Source organism: Erinaceus europaeus, chromosome 8 (assembly GCF_950295315.1).
Source record: "Erinaceus europaeus chromosome 8, mEriEur2.1, whole genome shotgun sequence".
In the NCBI taxonomy this organism is placed as follows: Eukaryota; Metazoa; Chordata; class Mammalia; order Eulipotyphla; family Erinaceidae; genus Erinaceus; species Erinaceus europaeus.
The window spans coordinates 24,785,450-24,805,572 of NC_080169.1; the positions used below are offsets into that span (position 1 = coordinate 24,785,450).

Sequence of the window (20,123 nt, forward strand, 5' to 3'; positions counted from 1 at the left end):
ATGCATCTTGCGCACGGTGGGGGTTTCTCTTCTCCTCATGTGCTTCTGTAACTCCCATTAGTGTTAATGGGAGCTTTAGCAAGCGCATCGAGGGGAAGAGAGACCCCAAAGTGATAAGGATTATGTGTTAGAAATCACTGTATACTTTTCTCTCCCTTCCTTCTCACTTCCTGCCCCTCCCACTTAAAAATTGATGGAATGTAAAGCTATTGTTCGTGAATCTGAAAAAGAAAGCCACCTGAACAGTCCAGGAGCCACCCACTGGGATGCTCTAGTGAAGCCAAAATTTCCCCTCCAGTTCTCAGCTCAGTTTGTTTTGGATCAGGCCTGAGGCTGAGCAGCATGTGGAACACACAGGAGCCCGGACTAGAGGAAGGCAGCTCTTTTAAATCCTTTTTACCTCCTGGCCACGAGCTGTGGCCAGGGGGAGGGCCTTGCGTGTGAAATGATGTCATCCCCTCTTTGCTCTAATTCCTTGACTTTTAAACTGACACTGATGGAGTGTAAGGGGCACAGCATTTGACCCAGTTAGCAGTTGATTTAATCTGACTAGAATGTTTCAACTTCTAAATCTCTAGTTGTCTAAATAAGTGGTTTTTAAAGGAAATCACTCACTTTATTATTAAGTAATTTTTTTCCTTAAAAAAAAAAAAATGACAATGTTTAAAGTGATCGTCCAGCCAGGGTGCCCTCTAGTGTCCATTTGCAGAATTCATTTAATATATGTTGGGGGACGAAGGGGGTGGGGGAGCATAATGAAGGGTGGCCATCAGCATTGTTAGTTCTTGGTTGGATTTCTAGGCTTGTATACATCAATGCTGGTTTCAGCGCTGAGTATTTTAATGCTAGAATGGAGAAGTCAGTAAGTTGCCCCCTCTCTCTCTCTCTTCCTCTTTCTTTCCCCTCCACTACCTCCCTTTACTCTCCCTTTCTATCTTCTTACCCACCTTAATCTTTAGGAACCTAAGAAAGATTTAAAACAGGGTTTTGCTACATTGTGTATTCGAGTCTGTTTGTTTTCTTAAAGTATAATTGAAAAAGTAGCATCTTGCTTACTAATCTTTAGATCACACATCATTCAGATAGATGTTCTTCTGGGCTTTAAAATGTGCTGCTAAAGAGAATTTTGGACATCTCTAGTAAACTTAGCACTTTGTATAAATCACAAACCGTGTGTAATAAGATGAACACCCTAATGACACACTAATGTGAAGGGTTGTGTTAGAATTGCCAAGGATCCTGCTGTTTGAGAGCCAAATAACAAAACTAAGGCGACAACCCTGATCCAGCCTCTGTCTTCACAGTCATCCCCTCAAAATTTAAAGATGACATTCCAGTGATGGAAGTTGTCAGCGCTTATATGTTCTGCCTGGTTAGTAAATACACGGACATCTTAGTGATATTACTTGCATTCTTTTTGTGTTAACTCATCAAAATTCAATTATCATGAAATTAAAAACAGGAAACAGTTCTCCATGTAACAAAAGCACCCAGTGTATTTAACTGTCTGCATTTCAGGAGCCCCACGTTGTATAAGTGACAAAGCATTTATTACCCAGTTTATTGTGGTATTACAGAGCGGAGAGCACTAAATAATCAATCAGTTAATGGTCTGTATGGCAGTTTGAGCACATCACATCCATTGTGCTTATGCTGCTAGCAGGATGAGCTGATAACTCCAGTGTATGCTGCATGTTTATTCAGAGTCCAATGTCCTAAACTAGAACTGACAGAAATTTTGAAAAATACACGTTCAGCATCAGCAATTTCAAAGTTGCTAAAATATTTTTAGAAACAACTTTAGAGTAGGCCTTGGATCTAGAAATCCCAAAGAAGAGAGTTCGGATTACCTTTTATCTCATTTCTATTTTATCCATCTTTTCTTATAATATATACATCTCCATTCTTTGTTTGGGTTATAGCTAGTATTACTATTTTTTCTTATTAATGAACTGACCCACATTCTATAGGGTGGTTATCTCAAAATGTATTCACCACATCTCAGAGATATTGTTCATTCTGTAGCATGAGTGATACATCTTCAAAACATGTTATAAGTAGATTAAGCTTCTTACATAAAATAAGTGGGAGTAACTTTTAGGTGCTGGTTTATTGAGAATATGTTACAATGTAAGTTTTAGAAAGGGAAAGAGAAAAAAAAGAAATATAAAATCAGACCTTTTTTGAAAATGGTCCTTAATTTAAGAAGTAAAATTTTTCTCAATATAGTAAAATGTTCTTTGATTCAGCAGAGGGCTGTTTTAAATATATATATTTTTTGATTTCTGTTGGCTCACTTTAAAATGATGTTCCATTTCATGAAAGCTTTAACTCATGCTTTACTTTTTTTCTTCCTAGGAGATAAAAGCACTGATTATGCTAATTTTTACCAAGGCCTGTGGGACTGCACAGGCTCTCTCTCTGATGAGTTATCATTTAAACGTGGAGATGTGATTTACATTCTTAGCAAGGTAAGAAGAGACCCCCAAGATCACATCTATAAAAGGGGACCCAAAGCCAGGTTTTTGTACATTTATGACAACACCAGGGAAGAATGTCAATTGGAATTCTTCTAGGTCCTTGCTAACAATTGTGGGGTCACAATAATTAATTATTTTGTCAAGTAAAATATAATCAAATTTTAAACACAATCAGATAGCAGGATTCAACTTAACAGAGTGTTTACCTATCACTTCAGCATTTGGCCCACATCCACCTACTGCCTCCTCCTGAAACAATATACTTATGTGAAAGTTAACATTGTAAGGTATTGGGTTATTTAGTATGTTTTCCTTTCCTCTTCCTTTTTATTCTTCTGTGTGCTTATTCTGATTGTGTCTGCCATTCACTACTGGAAACACTGTGTTTATAGAATAAGTTTTTCATCTTTATGTAAATACATGTAGTGTTCCGCCAATTTTAAAAACAATGCCTTTCTATTAAAACAGGTTTAGGTAATTAAAGAGTTTTTAACATAATTGTTTTTGTAAATATAATGATAAAGTGCTATGAACTCATCTTTACAGAGGGAAAAAAAAATGTTATCTGTGCCTCTTTAAGATGCTGCCACTATTCAATATCTTTCTGCCCTGAGATCTAAAAGTCAAAATGCTTACTGGATTATACTTTTGATGTGTGTGTGGCTCCTTAATTTTCATATTTTAGTCTTTCTTCCGGGAACATAAGGATTGAAAAAAATTCTTCCCTGAAATTTATTTTAGAAACAATGTGTGGAGACTACTTAAAGTTAAGCAAGAGAATAATATATATATATATATATATATATATATATATATATATATATATATATATATATCATTAGTATGGGAATTTAATGTAGTTTTTTGATGAAATATTTCAGACTTTTTAGAGCAAAAACAACTTTGTTAGATACAGAAGAGAGTTTGGAAATAAAGCTGCTTTCTTGATTTTAGTACTAAATGAATGTTGTGTGGACATCAGTAATAATACAGAACACTTGAATGAGGATCGTAGGATGGAATAGTCTTGGTTTTGTAGATAAGATAACCTGAGTCAAAAAAAGTGCCAGCATTAATATTTGGCCAGATATTTTGATTCCTAGACTAGTGCTTTTAACTCTATTTTTCTTGTGTTTGTATCTATCTTCCTTCCTTCTTCCTTCCCTTCCTCTCCTTCCTTGAGTTTAATTTGAAACCATCAAAGTGCCTAAAATGTGTCCATTGTAGGCATCATGAATCCAAAAGGAGTAAGATATAAATATTTGTAGATCACTGGAAAAAGCTATTTCCTAAGTTAATACAGCCACATATGATCACTGCTAGTTGAGGAGCCCACAGCTAAGACTTGTCACTTCTCTCTGTTATCTGCATATTAGGACAGGGATCTCTTTTTTTACTTTTTAGAAGCATTCTTTTAGCTCTTGGGAACTGTAGATACTATGTCACAATTCTTGGATTAATCTTACCACTGAGCATTTAACTATCCCAAGTTAAAACAAGGACTTTTTAAAAGTCTATCCCTTAATATAGAAACCAAACGGATTAATTTCAGTTTCCATCAGGAACTTTCTTGGACTAATTATTCAAATTTACTTAGCTCAGTTCCTTTCACCAATTTAGCTACAACTGTGGGTAAAATTAAGAGCTTGGTTAGCTTCCACTTGAAATTCTAGACTATAAGAACAAAGGGCATGTAGTCATTTTTTTCCTCTTTATAAAATAGGAAATTTGCAATGTCTAGGTGGATTGATGTTAAAGCCTATTTTATGAATGTTTTGCTTTGTTGCTGAATGTCCAGGAGTTTCTACTTCAAACATCAACTATGAAACAGCAGTGTTCCAATAGGTTCACCTCCTTTCTACCATAACCTCAGAAAATCGTTTCTTATTAACACGAAATTAAAAATACAACCATAGTCATGTGTCCGACTGTTAGGATTCCTGCGGGAAATAACTCCTGTCAGATCTCTATTGTAGATACTATAATATCATCTGTGAAGGCTAGTCACAGAATTAAGGTTTGTGGGTAGCCTATAGGAGGAATGCAACCCCATCTCAGATTTCTAAATGTTATTATTTGTTGACAGGCTATCCAAAAAGACTCACTTGATCAGTTTTTTGCAAGGTTTGAAGTTCTTTGTCAGTGCGTTTCATTTGAACTCATTTTAGTTTTGGAAAGATCAGGTTTTGTTTTCTAAACACATTACTACTATTGACTGAATGATTAAATAAGCATTTTTTACCCATCTGTAAGCCTTATAGATCAGTTAGTTCCCCCTACCCCCAAATTCATCTCTACGTTGATGAAATTTGAAACAATTAAACAATTAAAGGGCATCTTTGCTGTTGGACATCAGTTTATTTTAGGGTTCAGTTTGTTGTGAAGACTCTTAACTCTCCACTTAGTTATGGCAAGTTCCGATAAGAAACTCTCAGTATTATCTAGTGGGTTTTTAGGAGTTTGGTCTTCGAGTTTTCAGTCAAACCTTTGCCAAACTGAGACTAAAGCTAATATCATATATTTATACCTACTGTGTGAATGATGACAACTTTGGATTGGAATGTTTGGCTTTACTACAAATTCAGAGCACAAAATTGATCAGAAGGACTTGTTTCTAGATCAGGGTGGAGTTGCTGTTGTATAATCATAGTTTCTTTGAGGTTTAATATAATATAGAAATCACTAGTATTGTAAGCTAGAAATTTGTTTCATTGTAGAATGAAGATCTTGTGGTAACAGAATTAAATTTTACCATTTTAATTTATTTCTTACACCACCTAGTGGCTCAGAATGAGTGGTGCAGGTTATTGCAGCTAAGGTGCATAATCAAAATGATGCCGTAAATTTAACTTTGAATCTAGTTGTGGATTATTACTTTCCTCTCTCATGTCAATAAAGTAGCAATATTAATCACAAACATATCTCACCAGTCTGAATTAAATGTAAAAATTGTATACATAAGGAAGAGTACATTTTAAGAAGTCTAGTAGAACATTTATAGAAACATAGAAAATAGTCACTTTGTGAAGAAAATAATAACATGATTTTTTTCAGTAACTAAGATACCACTTGATAGAGTAGAACAAAATATAACTTAATTTTCATAGTTAACTAGTCTCTAAATTGCAATATTTGTTGATTTTTAATTAAACTTATCTTCTATAAGGTTGTTAGTTCTGAACATTAAAAAAATAATAAATAACACAACTCTGGTGGTGGGAATTGAATTATACCCCTCTTATCCCACAGTCTTGTCAATCATTAATGAATCACTAGTAGTAATTTTAAAAAGTTGAAATAGTAAGAAGACACAAAGCAGAACTTGGACTGGGTTTGGTGTATTGCTCCAAAGTAAAAGACTCTGGTGTGAGGGGCTGTGGGTGGAGGGTTCAGGTCCTGGATCATGATAACAGAGGAGGACCTAGAGGGGGTTGAATTGTGATGTGGAAAATTGAGAAATGTGACACATATACAAACTACTGTATTTTACTGTTAACTGTAAACCATTAACCTCCCAGTAAAGGGGAAAAAAAAAAAAAGCACAAGCTAGCTGAAGAAAAGATGTACACTTTCAATATAAATTAACATTTAGACATAAAAACAAGTAGCATTTTTGTTTTGACAAATTTTTGTAATGACAAAAAATTTTGACTAGCTTTGATAATTGACTGGCTTTATGAAAATTCAATATAGAATTATAATTTTATAATTATAATTTTTTCATACAATTCAGGTTTTTTTTTCTGTATTTGCATGGAAGGCTTAATGGAGAGTTAGCTGCTCAACCAGACTAGAGGTATTCTATTTATTTTAGATCTCTTGAGAGGAGTACAAACCTTAGCTTCTGAAAATATTTAGTGGAGATCAAATGCTGTCTAAAAGGAGGCAGGCAGATGCCTGGAAGCCCTCCTCCCCCTTTAACATTTTCCAACTAGCAGCTGTCAGGTGACCCCCTGGTTGAGCTAGCCCCTCCTTCAAAGTGTCCCACACTTTCTTAGTTTTCACCTTTGAACCTCACTAGTAATAAGTCTGAATGCTCTTTGCCTAAAATAGGGCAAGCTAGTAATTTTTTTACTTAACAGTTCTTTTCAATCAGGGGTTGCTGCACTTTTTTTGTATGTTAAAATAAAAAAAAAAATCACTATCCACTTAAATACTTGAGTGAATGTTTAAACATCTTTCCACCACTCCTTTAAAAGAAAATAGGGGAGTCCCGAGGCAGCGCAGTGGGTTAACTACACGTGCCGCAAAGCGCAAGGACCAGCTGAAGGATCCCGGTTCAAGCCCCAGGCTCCCCACCTGCAGGGGAGTTGACTCACAGGCAGTGAAGCAGGTCTGCAGGTGCCTATCTTTCTCTCCCCCTCTCTGTGTTTCCCTCCTCTCTCCATTTCTCTCTGTCCTATCCAACACCGATGACATCAACAACAATAATAACTACAACAACAATAGAAACAACAAAAACTAAATAAATAAATAAATAAATAAATAAAAGGAAAAAGAAATAGAACCCGTTTCTAAGAAGGTATGAAAATAGAATTTACCATGGTAAAGACAACTGCACTGCTAGTGAGGTAATTCTGAACACAAGCTTGATTACAGATTTGTTCGAATTTTTAAAGAATGTAAAAAGATTGTTTATGATCATGCTAAATTCTCTTATTAGTTTTCATGTCAATTTTATTATATGACTATGGTATAATTAATAGTATTTTCCTAGAGCTAGTCCTGAATTTGAATAGCAGGGCCCAGGCTATATAGCTATAGGCACATGCTATATTGCCTTGTATGTCTTTAGTTGTAATACTCTACTTGTGATTCTGGATTTATACCCCTTGTTAGTTTATCTTTCCATCTTTGGTCCTCAATAAATGATTAACCATACTTTTTTCTTACTTTTAAAGTTATAAATTATTTTTAGAGACTTAATGACAGAAAAGTTATGCTGCAGCAGGAAAGAAGCATGCTACATGTCTGGTACTAACAGAAAAACAATGAAATTGAGAATCCTGGAATAGTGTATCTCGTCTAGGATATATATATGGCTTAAGCTACAAAAATATTTGAGGAATTTCTACAAGTCAAGAACAGGATATGCAGGTTGACAGTGTTCACTAATACACAATAAGAAATCTTTTTTTCTTTAAATTTAAATTCTTACCATCTATTTATTTTATTATATTTATTTATTTATTAGATAGAGACAGCCAGAAATTGAGGAGAAAGGGGGTGGTAGAGAGGGAGAGAGACAGAGAGACACCTGCAGCACTGCTTCACCACTCGCAAAGCTTTTCACCTACCTGTGGGAACCAGGGGCTCAAACTTGAGTCTTTGCCCTTTATAACATGTGCGCTCAACCAGGTGCACCACCACCCAGCCCTGATAATAAAAATCTTTTACTTTGTTCTTGGCTGGAATTTCAAGCACAGCCTCCTTTTTATATATATTTGTGACTTTTTTTTCAGTGGTGAATTTTGACTGGCATTGATCATTTGTTCTTACTGAAAAAAAATATGAAGATTCAGCTACAAAGGTTTTGTTTCTGTTGTTGTTTTATTTTGTTTTTGCTTTGGTCATTCCAGACAATAGAATAAAATGAAAGTTTTGCCAAGCTCAACTGGCAGAGGAAAATAAGGAGTACTTATTAGGTTCCCCTCGTCTTCCCTCTTCCTCTCTCCCTCCCATTCTCTTTCTCCTTTGTGACCGTTGAATCCAGAGTGCCACAAATAGCATTATGTGATTGCTAAAGAGTAAGTATGCGAGTAGAGTGCAGGACTTACACTGTTGACACTAAAAAGGTTTTCCCAATGTTAATCTGCCTTACAGTCTTTTGAAGGAAGAGGAATATATATATTTGTTTCTTTAGTTTTTATTATCTTTATTTATTGGATAGAGACAGCCAGAACTTGAGAGGAAGGGGGATAAAGAGGGAAAGAGACACAAACTGACACCTGCAGCACTGCTTCATCACTTGGGAATCTTTCCCCATGCAGGGCGGGGGTGGGGGGTACTGGCGGCCTGAACCCTGGTCCTTGCACGTTGTAACATGTGCGCTCAACCAGATGGGCCACCACCCAGCCCTCATAGAGACTATTTGTGCCATGGCATTGTGTTTGAGTATAATGCCATTTATTTCCTCTGCTGTCAGTGTGGTGGCGTGTACCAGGCTGCAGTGAAGCATGTGCCAGGCAGGCCTAGTCCTTGCTCGGCACCTACCTCTGCCTGCTAGTGGTAAACAGTGTGGACATGACGCCACAGCTAGCATGTTTTCGTTCCACTTCTGGGGCTCCTTACTATTTTTGTGGAAAGGACATGCTCGAGCTTCCCCATTATTCTCTTATATGAAACAGGGGAGCATTTCAGGAAATGGGTGACAGGTGAAAGAATCAGTGAGGCAGAGGAGAAGGGTGGCAAAGTCACACTCATTGCTTGATAGCACATTACATAGCGCTCTTTTTGTTGTCCTAGTGTTGTCCTATTTCGTAGATTCTATCTTAACCCCTTCAGTGCTTCAAATGTATCTGGTTGAACTCATTTCCTAGCTGAATTGGAATTTACTTGGTCCCAAAGACAGATGTATTTCTATCTGAAGGTGGAACTGAAGCTCTTTGTAAGAAGCATCCAAAATAGTGCATTGGAAAACGTGGCAGGCAGAAGCCAGTCACTGTGGGAACAACAAATGATAAAGCAGAACATGCTTTAGGACAAATGTTTATTTAGACATTCCTCAAACTCTGTAAGTATATCTAATATACACAGAGGAACAGGTATTCACATTAGAAATGACACTTCTTAAGAAAGTATTTGGACAATCAACTTGGTGTACCATCCCTTGGTCCACACTCCCAGAGGGATAAAGAATAGGAAAGCTATCAGGGGAGGGGATGGTATACGGAGTTCTGGTGGTGGGAATTGTGTGGAGTTGTACCTCTCTTATCCTATGGTTTTTGTTAGTGTTTACTTTTGATAAATAAAAATTATTTTTAAAAATAGAAAAAAAATACAGAATTTGTTTCAGCATCTAGTGTGTATTTATTGAATATCTTTTATACACCCTGCAGTATGGACACAGGTTAAATGTAAAGATGTTATCCTGATTTCTGTGAATTTGCACATTGTTTTAGTTGAAGGAACAAAACTGAAGAATATAAAATCCACTGAGGAGTAAATATTTAGATTAAAGTGAAATGTGTAAATATGGATTAGGCAGTTGTGAGAAATATCCCTAACAATTGGATGACTTGAGCTGGTTCTCAGTCACTGGTCAGGGTATGGATGAAAAAAGGGAGACATTCTCAGAAGGGAGAATTACATGTAGAGACAGGAATGAGAGCTGTGTGTATTGTTGGCCTGTGTAGCCCTGAGCAGTGAGAGAACATTGTAAGTAGGGTGAGAATAAGCCAGCCTGAAATTTGTAGGTAATGTGTTGGGGACGCATATGAGTTCTTGAGTAACATCATTTCTGGGAAGAACAGGGTCAGAATTAATGATTCAGTGACCCAGGGTGGGGTGTTATAGGCCTGAACTAGAGTGGCAGCAACTGGAAGAGGGGGAAGTGTGTGTTTTGGTGAAAACTCCTGAGTGCAAGGTTATCCTCTACTGAGCATGATTTGACTTCTAAGATTTTGCTCTACAGTATCATAAATGTTGACTGGGGGAATTTGAAGTGTGTCTTGGCATGTAAACTAAAATTTGTTAAAAAACAAATTCTTGCTACCAGCTTCCTTTCTTGCCCAGTGCCTCTCTTACTTTAGAAGCAGCGTGCAGAGTGCAAGGGAAAAGTAGCAACCCTTTGAATAAGAGTATTTCAGAATTATACCTACCTACTAAACTGGCTTCTGTAAGCTTCTTGGAGACTTGGTGTCTTCAGAAAGAGTGGTGTTCAGACCTCATGGAGGACCTTAAGGGTTGTTGGTGTTGATTTTCCTCTTATAACAGGTTAGGAGACTAAGATTCAAGTAGCTAATGCATAAATAATTATAGTAAAACATGGACTTTGTCAAGTTCCTGTCCCATGTTTTAAGAGAAATTTTTGAAATAATGGATATGAGAAATGAAAACACTTATGACATTTCCCATTGGAAATAATAAAAAATAAAGACTAAAGATAAAGTCTTAAAGGTGCTTCCATGTTTTAAGTAGTTGCCTGATTCTCATACTGCTACAATGTTTGTGAATGGTTTGAAAAACTGAAAATATCACACCAGACAGAGAAAAATGACAAAGTTAACTAGGTCCAAAACTCCATGTATTGCACATTTTGTGTATAAAGTTGATTTTGCTTTCACAAAAGGCTCCTATGTTTTGAAGCACAGATTTGTGTTTATAGAATGGACACAGTCTTTTAACCTAACACCTGTTGCTTTCAAACAGATTGGTAATTAATTTCCGAAAGGAGAAGTACATCATTAAATCTTATTAATGTTTCATGTTTCTGTTTAGGGCAGCTTTCTTTTACCATATGGTTTGCAGAAAGTGGATTAACATAACTTGAGAAATGAGAATCATGGTTGCTGAAAAGGAGTTAAGTCAATATTAGGACTTTATTTAAGTGTAAAATAATACAACAGAAGAGAGATTTAGTGAATGAGTAAGCGTAGACATATGTTTACTATTCTGTTGGGTGAAGTCATGGTTTCACTTTGTCAAAATGTTTTACTCCTGATTTAATACATACTACTTCATTTTTAATTTTCCCACTTTATTGAGGGGGCTGGTGTTAGTGACTTGCAGTAAAGTTGTTGATCCATAAATAGAACCTCTCAATTGTCCATGATAGATGTCTACAAAGCACACTCTCTCCCAACTTAGGCCTTTCTCCATCATCATGCCTCAGGGCTACATCACTTTTCTCTATCATCTCTCTCTCTCTCTCCCTCCTTTTCCAGACTCCTTTCCTTTGGTGCAATACACCACTGCTTTATTTCATAATAACTGTTAATTGAGGTTTACAATTTTAACTGTAAAATGAAACAAGTCATTTTCGTGGTACAAAAATATTGCAAACAGGCATTAGATCATAACTGTTCAGTGCTGCTTTACAATTATTTTCTCAGATTATTGGGCAACTTTGTTGTTGTTGTTGTTGCTACTTTTTTGACTGCCACATTACATTTTGCCTTGAAGCAATCCACTCTACAGATATTGAATTTCTTTTGAGTGCTACTTTTATACAATCAGCATCACTACACCTCTGAATCTTGATAGCATTACCGCAGGAGGAGAAAGGGGCTTTGTGTTAGTAATTACCTAACATTGTCAGAAGCTGACTGCGGGCCTCTTTCTAGTGATAACAGAATAACCGCATAATGTAGCTTTATAGCACATGATTAATAGAAAATAATTACACGTCCTACAAAGGGATGCAATATTTCTTATAAATTGACTAGAATGGTTTCCTGTAGATTAAAGGACTCTTCATTATTTTATCAGTCCTCCTGAAGTACAGTCACTTGCCTATGTTAGCATTTCAGTTGATATTAAGAGCCAAATAGTATGAAGGATACCAGATGGCAGACCTTCTTGTACCTGTGATCTCGGGTGCCATAAAGATGATGTGCTGCTTCCTAAACTTCCAAAGATCTAGTTGGTAGCCTTGTATAATTTTGCCACTTTATTTTTTGTTTATTAACAAGATATGGTTTGAGGGTTATTTTCATTTAATGACCTACCTGTGACTTATAGGACAATGCCATAATTAGTACGTGGACCTCCAGACGGCATTGTATGGATTGCATTATTTTCTGCTGTAAGTAATATATCATTCATAATCACATTTGTTTGGGGGGGGAGGGGAAGGGGAAGCGCAGCAAAGAAGGAAGGCAAAGAATGACAGATCTTCTTCAGAAGGAAATCTTGCATGATACTGAATCTTCAAGCTGAAGTTTAGAACACTGTACTCCAAGAAGCATCTTCATTTCAATTTATAGGCTGCAAATGGTTTAATTGGGATTCATGTTGCTCAGGAGGCCCATCCAGAGGATGGTAATGATAAAAGTAAAAGCTTCTGTGTTTGCAGTCTTGTCGACATACTCTAATGGCTGCAGTGTAAATCCATAAATTTGCCTACTAGATTTTTGCCTCAGTATATTTTATCATGTCTTAATTTTGCACAGGAGTATTTAATGGAGTTTTTTTTTTTTTTTTTTACAAATGTAAAGTAATAAACATTCTATCCTGTCCTCTTTTTTGTTTCTACCTCTGATTTTAAGTCTCTGATATTCCAGAGTAATTTTATGACACGTGTATTTCATATGCATTTCAATTAATCAGAAGAAGCATTTAAGATTATTTTATTCCAAAGTGTTGTTTTGAGAATGTTGTAGTAAAGGGACTTGTTTACAGCTGAATAAGCTCCTCCCCACTGTTTACAACTGTGCTTTGTATTTAATGAATCTTACCACTAACTGTCATGCAGAATTCTCTCAAGTGGGAAGTGTGTCACTGGTCCTTTATTGAAGTGATTTGTTGAAAATCAGTTTCTTAGATTCATAAGTGAGCAAGGTTTTGAAATGATAATATGTCCTTAACTGAGGGTACAGACTATGACTGAAGCAGAATATTATAAAGTGATATGACCTTTCTGGTTTGTCACTTGAATCCAAGATTGAAAACCAGATTGAGAGCTATTCTCTGAAAGCAAGTTTCGTTCCTCATCTTAACATTTTACTGAATGTAATCTGTGTCACCTTTTGAGATGGCAGGTCTTACTCCTTTAGGAGGGATCATGTAATCAATAGGAATCATCTTAGATTGACATTGGGTAAGGACTTTCAGACATAACCTGTTAGCTGTTTTGAGCTCTTATAGTGTAGGTCTTTGGTCTCTGGAAGGTTAAATGTATTTGTTTTGGTTAAGCATTAGGCTCTAATTGTATTCATTGCCTTCAAAATTGAAAAGGGCAGTTGTATTAGGTACCTATTAGTATATAATGGTTGCTAATCACAGCTTTCAGTAAATTGGTGTTTTCTTCGGCTAAATAGAGCTTACATAGATTATTGTCCTCATCACTGAATTCTGGGGATCATATTGTTTTTGTTACTTAAGGCATGTTTACCCACTTAGTTCTCACTGTCAGTGAACTTTTATACTTAAAATCTTGACTCCACTGCTTCCTGAATTAGAGTTTAGTGCCCCCTTACTAGAATAAGAAATACCAGTTGTTCTGTGGAAAACTGGAAAATGTTATGCATGTACAAACTATTGTATTTTACTGTCAACTATAAATCCATAATCCCCCAATAAAGAGATAAAAAAGGAAATGCCAGATTAACCTTTCCTCTCTTTTCCTTCTATATTTTGCTTCATATATATTTAATTCCTATATATTCCACTGTTTTAAAAAGTCACTTAAAAGACTTTAGTTCCTAGAATCTGTTATTAGATTTGCGCACACACACTAATGTTGCTACAGTTCTACTGAAGTGAAGTATTATATGGTTTTCCCCTCTGATGGTCAGTGGCATAGCAACCAATATAAATGTTAAATCTCTACCAGTATTAACATCCCCCCACCATGGAACCCAATATGCATATGTACATTTATCTATGACTCAGATGTTGGGAAATCATAGCCTATTGAATTACTTTGGGATTGATTTTAAAAATTTATCTTATATGAAAAATTAAATTTGGGTCCTACCATGCTTTTGCAGAGTATTGCTTTTTGAAGATATTATTCTTGAAACTTGTAATTCATTTTACTTTGTTTGCGTCTTACTAAACAAATAAATTTGAGATAAAAACACATTAGTCAATCTGGCAGACATATGAGACTGGTTACAGACTGGAGTGTTTAGATGCCTACAGCAGTGGACTATCTGTCATTGGAGGCAAGGGGGAGAAAAGGAGGTTCAGGTTTATCTCACATGGCAAAGTAAATGCAAAAGCAACTCATCCATCACCTTTTTTTTAACAGCTAGATTAATATTTCACCCTTATAACTTGAGATACTTTTATTTCCCATTGATCTCACATTGCAAGGGTGAATCTTAATAGCACTTTTAGATTCCTTCTACCCATCCTTTATCTAAGGTGGATTGTAATAAGTAAAAGGAACAATAAATGCCTTAAGGGAAATTTCTAAAAAGAACTCTCTTATGACTTATCTCAAAAAGTGATTTATTAGGTTTTCTTTATTATTATTATTAGGTTTTCTTTAAAAGGAACATACCTCTATGTTCTATATGTCATTCTTGGTCATAAGAGCTAAACTAGGAAGGTAGTAGTTTATTGTGGGGGGGAAAAATGACCTGTCATTGCTAGATGATAAGCTTCTTGAAGGCAAAGATAGCCTAAGGATCCCCAGTACCGGCATGTAGCCTATCCATGCTGATGTTGGCCTATAAAAGGTGTCCTCAGGCTGCTTGTGTGCTGAGAGATTGAGAGAGAATGGCCCAGAAACTGACTTCCTTGTGCCTTTCATTTGCTAGATTCTTAGGAGTGACTATTTTTGTGTTCTACACTGAGTAATAAACAGGCTTTGTCTTACACTTTAATTTTAATTTAAATCTTTGCCTAACTGCATTTTAAAGTGTCCAGAAACAAACAAAAAAGAGATTACAATGTTTCAATTTGCAGCTCAAGCTCTTGTAACTTTAAAAAAAAGAAATAACATTTCTAAGAAGTTGCATATAAACGACATTGTACTTACACCAGTCTGAAGGTTAATACTGCATATTGTTTTCAATTAGGAATACAATAGATATGGCTGGTGGGTAGGAGAAATGAAGGGAGCCATTGGCTTGGTGCCGAAAGCCTACATAATGGAGATGTATGATATTTGAGAGTCCTGGGTAAGTATATTTTAATCCAATATTCTATAATAGCTCATATGTTCTCTTGGTCTCTGCATTATGAGTCTTTGCTTTTAAAAAATCTCTGTAGTTGCCTAATAACACAAAAATTATCCTCTCAAACTAATCTTTAAAAAAATCTGGCATAATTAAAAATTAACTTTATAAAATTACTTTGCAAATATAATACATTATTTAGAGAAAGTTCCTTTGATAACAAGTAGCTATTATCCCAAACCTCTTCCTCTTTAGTAAAATACCAGTTTCATGGCCTTTCTGGAGAGCTGAATAGACAAAATGTTTAGTAACCGTTCATTTCCCTGAACTAAAAATATTACTTTTTTTCTAGGCAGGAAAAAAAAAATCAACATTTCACCTGAAGAAATGATTAAAACACAACTTTCCACTTTGGCGGCCTATAGAAAAGGAATATTATGACAGTCTGTGAATGTTCTGGATTTAGAATCATCATGAGTGACAGCTCATAACCTTTCTTTGTTTTATCGAACATAATTCATCTCTGACTGTTATTGTATGCATGCATTATAACATTCCATTAATGTCAAATTAAATGAAGGATATTAATGTAAATTAGATGCAAGCAGTAAAGTTTTACCTGTTGCTATTTTGTAAAGAAATGATTGTCATTTGTATTTACTCACTTGATTTATGTAAGGAATTCAGCACTGTTTTGCGTATACTACATGGTTATTGCTACTTCTTATCTGAGTTGTGATTTCTCTTATTATCAGATTCAGTTGTTCTTTAAAATATAACATAATTTCATAGAAATTTTAACTGAATAGATCATGCAAGGTTTTTGGTTGATGTTATCTAAAGAATATAACTTTATGAAAGGTTCGTAGATGACATGGTATACTACTTATTTTCACACAATAATAGTATTTTCATAAAAGTGTTCTACTGATTATTAAATTTACGCATAACAGTATCCACAAATAAGAAGAGTAGAAATTATGTCTTTAAATGCAATACATTTTTATTTAAATTTACTAAAAACTCATAAGAAACTCTATCCTGCCATTAGTTTAGTGGTATAAAGAAGTTCAAAACAAGAAGGCATAACTTAGCCCTCTCTTACCTTCTTTGATCATTGCTATGCTGTTACAGTCCCACCACCGAACAACAGAACTCCAGACCTGAGTTACTCTCTAAATTCCTCAGAACAAAGAAATGATAATAAATAAATAAATAAATAAATAAATAAACCCAGAAAAGAAAATGTAGTAATCACAGTGGGATCATGTACTGTAGGTATGTGAAAGGGTAACATTTACATGAGGTTAGAGTTATGTGCTGTGCTGCCTGAGCATGGTTTATGAGAATTATATAATTGTATTTTCATTTGAAGTTAAAGGTATTTTAAATGCCTGTGAGGTACCAGTGTAGCATAAGCAAAAGTATATATTGAAATGTACTGGTTATTGCATAATAATTTGGAGTGCTTACTGCTTCCTGATACTGAATCACTGACTAGTAGGTATAATCTTTGTTTTGTTTTTCAGATCTTTTATTTTATAAAGAAAATTTCTTTAGCCATGGTAGTAACAAGCTGGTTTTTGAAAATCTCCATTATTAACATAAAGCTATTTACAGTCAACAGTATTTAAGAGAGTATGTTTTACCACTTCCCCCCTCAGTGCTGTGATCCTCCATGTACACACACACACACACACACACACACACACACACACACACACACACTTTAGGGATTGTGTGTATATAGTAAATACTGTCAAGGTAAAACTGTCAGAAAATAATTTCTTTAGCCTAGTGTTTTTCTGACATAGGCCATTGGAATAGTTTTTTGGTCACCTTGGCAAAAGTGAGACAATCTGAGACAAACAAGCAGGCTGTTTTTCAAAGCCTGACTAGTAGAAAGGCAGAAGCAGTGGTTTCTACTGAAAATGTGGACTTGGCTTGGTTGGTACAGATTTCCTGTTTCTGGTTTAAGTGAATATTCTAGTCCTAGGCCAGTAGGTGGCAGCAGATTTTCATTGCATACCCAGCCACTTGGAAGACCCTTCCCCCACTCAGACAGAAACCCACACAGAATGTAAAAAGCGTTTAGAAGATTTCTGCCTCCTTTTACAGTTTTTCCAGGAGAGGGAGTCCTTTGCCAACTGATGACCAACAATCCCAAACCAATTAGTGCCTTTGAATGGTGACAGTCCAGAAAATAGTGTTACTTTTGTCCAGAGCTCCTCTGGTCTTTGTTCTTTTTAAAAAACTTGGTCATAGTCTGAGTGACAAAAGGGTTGGGGGTGGGGGGGAGGGGAGGATTTAAAAATTGGAGTGAAAGGAAAAATTATCACTGCTTTCAATTTCTGAGTACTTTATATATCTGATTCATTTGGTGAGTTCATTTGTATGTTACCAGGGAGAAAGTTTCCTTTACACCCCTGACAATATATCATACACTCATAATATATCATACACTCATATCATAATAATATCATTAATGTGAATTTAAACAGCATGGCTTGTTAGAAAAATATGCTAATTGCTATGTTCTCATTATGTTTGCTTAGCTTTTATTTGTTTTTCTATGAACAGTTCGCTAATTTTTTCAAAGGTGATTATAAGTCATATTTTATATAACATTTTGCTTGATTATTTGCTCTTACTGAATTTGTACTCTGTTGCCATTAGATCTTACAATAATGTTCCACTCTGCAAATTTTTAAGGTTCAAATAAAGTTTAATTGTTTGCAAACTGTTATGATGCTAATAATTCAACAGCCTGCTGTGTTACTAATGAAATTACTTTGTTATGATTAATTTGGAAAATAGTGTGTTGATTGTAGTAATTAAGCACAACAAGGTGAAGTAAATGATTCTAATGCCATCTGGCTTCCAAACTGAATGAAGAAATGAAATAGGGCTGTCATCTGAATTTATTCAAAGAAGTAAGGATAATATAAATGACTTTCATTGCTATAGGATTTACACTTAACCACAACTCACTCCATTCTCCTTTTGCCACTTTGTTGCATTTGACACCTTTTTTTTTTTTTTTTTACTAAAAAGAATGTAAGACTGTGGTTGAGCCTAGCAGTCATTTTGAATACATTATTTCAAGTTGATTATTTTTACCTTGTTCTAATTTAATTATAGGTAATCACATAACATACCATTACAGAAATCACTTTTAACCACATATAGGTAAAACCTATGCCTGTGGATTTCTTTTTAATTTTTATTTGTGATTAATAGTGGATTATAAGATCATAAGATTACAGTGTGTAGTTCCGAGACACACCCACCACCAAAGGTCTGTGTCCTCCCCCTCCCCCCTCCTGAAGATAATCACTGTAGTTCTCACAAGTCTTACAAACAGCTTGTTTGTTCTTATTTTGCTTTGTTTTGTTTTGCAAGTTCATGTGTATCAGTTCTCTGGATGTCTCTTTTTGGTTTTGCTTGTTTTTAGTTTTAGTGTGAATACAATGAATATATTCTTTCATAAAGAATAGCATCTCCATTGAATTGTTCCTAAAATGTTTCCAGTCTAGACTCTTGTAATTCTTATGATTTCTACTTTTCCTACTATGCCTTCAGTCTAATCTGTTGCTACTCACTTCATAGAGTCTGGTCTGGAACATCTAGGGTCATGAGTAAAAGCTGAACCTATAACCAACTTATATACTGGAAAGCCCAAGTCACATATCAGTCTATATAAGAACACTTGTCCTAATAAATAGGTAGTTTCAGATTTTGAACTTCATGTGGTTGGTCCCCACTTCACTGGAGAAAGCTTTGTTTTGGTGTTGTGGTTTCTTTCCCTCTCTGCCTCTCTGTCTTTCTCTCTGTGTGTCTAAAAAGGTCAGCCTGGAGTGGTAAAGCCCCACTGATGACGAAGAAAAGAAAAGAGATAATAATAATAGTAGTTTGTATTTCATCAGTAAGATTGAGTGAATCATTGGGAGATTTTTTTTAACTGAATAAAGCACTTCTAAATTTCAGAAAAATTAGTAGTTTTTATTTTAATTGTCAGATGAGGTTTTAGGCACAAATTGAATAGAGACCACTTTTATTTCATTTGATTTTAATAGATTTAAAAATTATGAAAAGTGATCCATGTGACAGAAGAGGATGTATTGGAAATTAAAACATAAACTATAGAAAATACAGCTTAATTCAGAGGTTGAAGGAGTACAGTCAATATACTAAATGTAAAAAAAAAAAAATTACCACAATGACCTAGGTTGTCAATAACTGAGTATTCTAAAATACAGAAAAGAAATTAGTGTATTGACATATTTTTAACCTGTACTGAAATGCATAACTTAAGAACAGTTTGTCCTCTGGATTGGGAATAAGAAATTTCTGAACAACCTCACCTTCACCTAACATTACCGTCCACTATGCTATGGTTTATATAGAATATCTCTGAGAATCTCTGACAAAGTGACATTTTCCTGTAGTTACAAAATTACTCAATCATAATAATAAAGAATGGCATTTCCTTAACTTTATGTTTGAGAGTCTTTTTCTTAATTTTCCATAGTAGAATCTGATCTATTATTACCTGGGCACAAACATATGATTTATTGCCAGCTTGCTACTGCTTAGAATATGGAACATACCTGGTAAATATTTGTTGACTTACTGATTTGGCTCGCTACAGTATCTCAAAACCTGAGATTTCTAAAGGAAAGAGCTTTACTTTTATACCTGACATAGCAAATGCCTTTATTAGGATCTCCACTTTCTTATTAATACTCTCTTGGTTAAAAAAAAAAAAAAATCAGTCCCTTCTACTGAGTATTTAGACACAGTTTCAGTGTCCCTGTAATACTATCACCTAGTGGAGTGGATTTGCTTGTTGATA

General features: G+C 35.2%; 1 protein-coding gene across 1 annotated transcript in view; it reads left to right on the forward strand.

The window, feature by feature from the left end:
• SKAP2 (src kinase associated phosphoprotein 2) overlaps positions 1 to 18,011 on the forward strand; it is a 150,633-nt gene extending 132,622 nt beyond the window's left edge. The window contains exons 11-13 of the mRNA XM_016189929.2: positions 2,359 to 2,471; positions 15,170 to 15,271; positions 15,621 to 18,011. Of these exons, the coding sequence (XP_016045415.1) occupies positions 2,359 to 2,471; positions 15,170 to 15,262 (206 nt within the window). The 3' untranslated portion in view covers positions 15,263 to 15,271; positions 15,621 to 18,011. The remainder of the gene's footprint in view (positions 1 to 2,358; positions 2,472 to 15,169; positions 15,272 to 15,620) is intronic.
• The last annotated feature ends 2,112 nt before the right edge of the window (positions 18,012 to 20,123 follow it).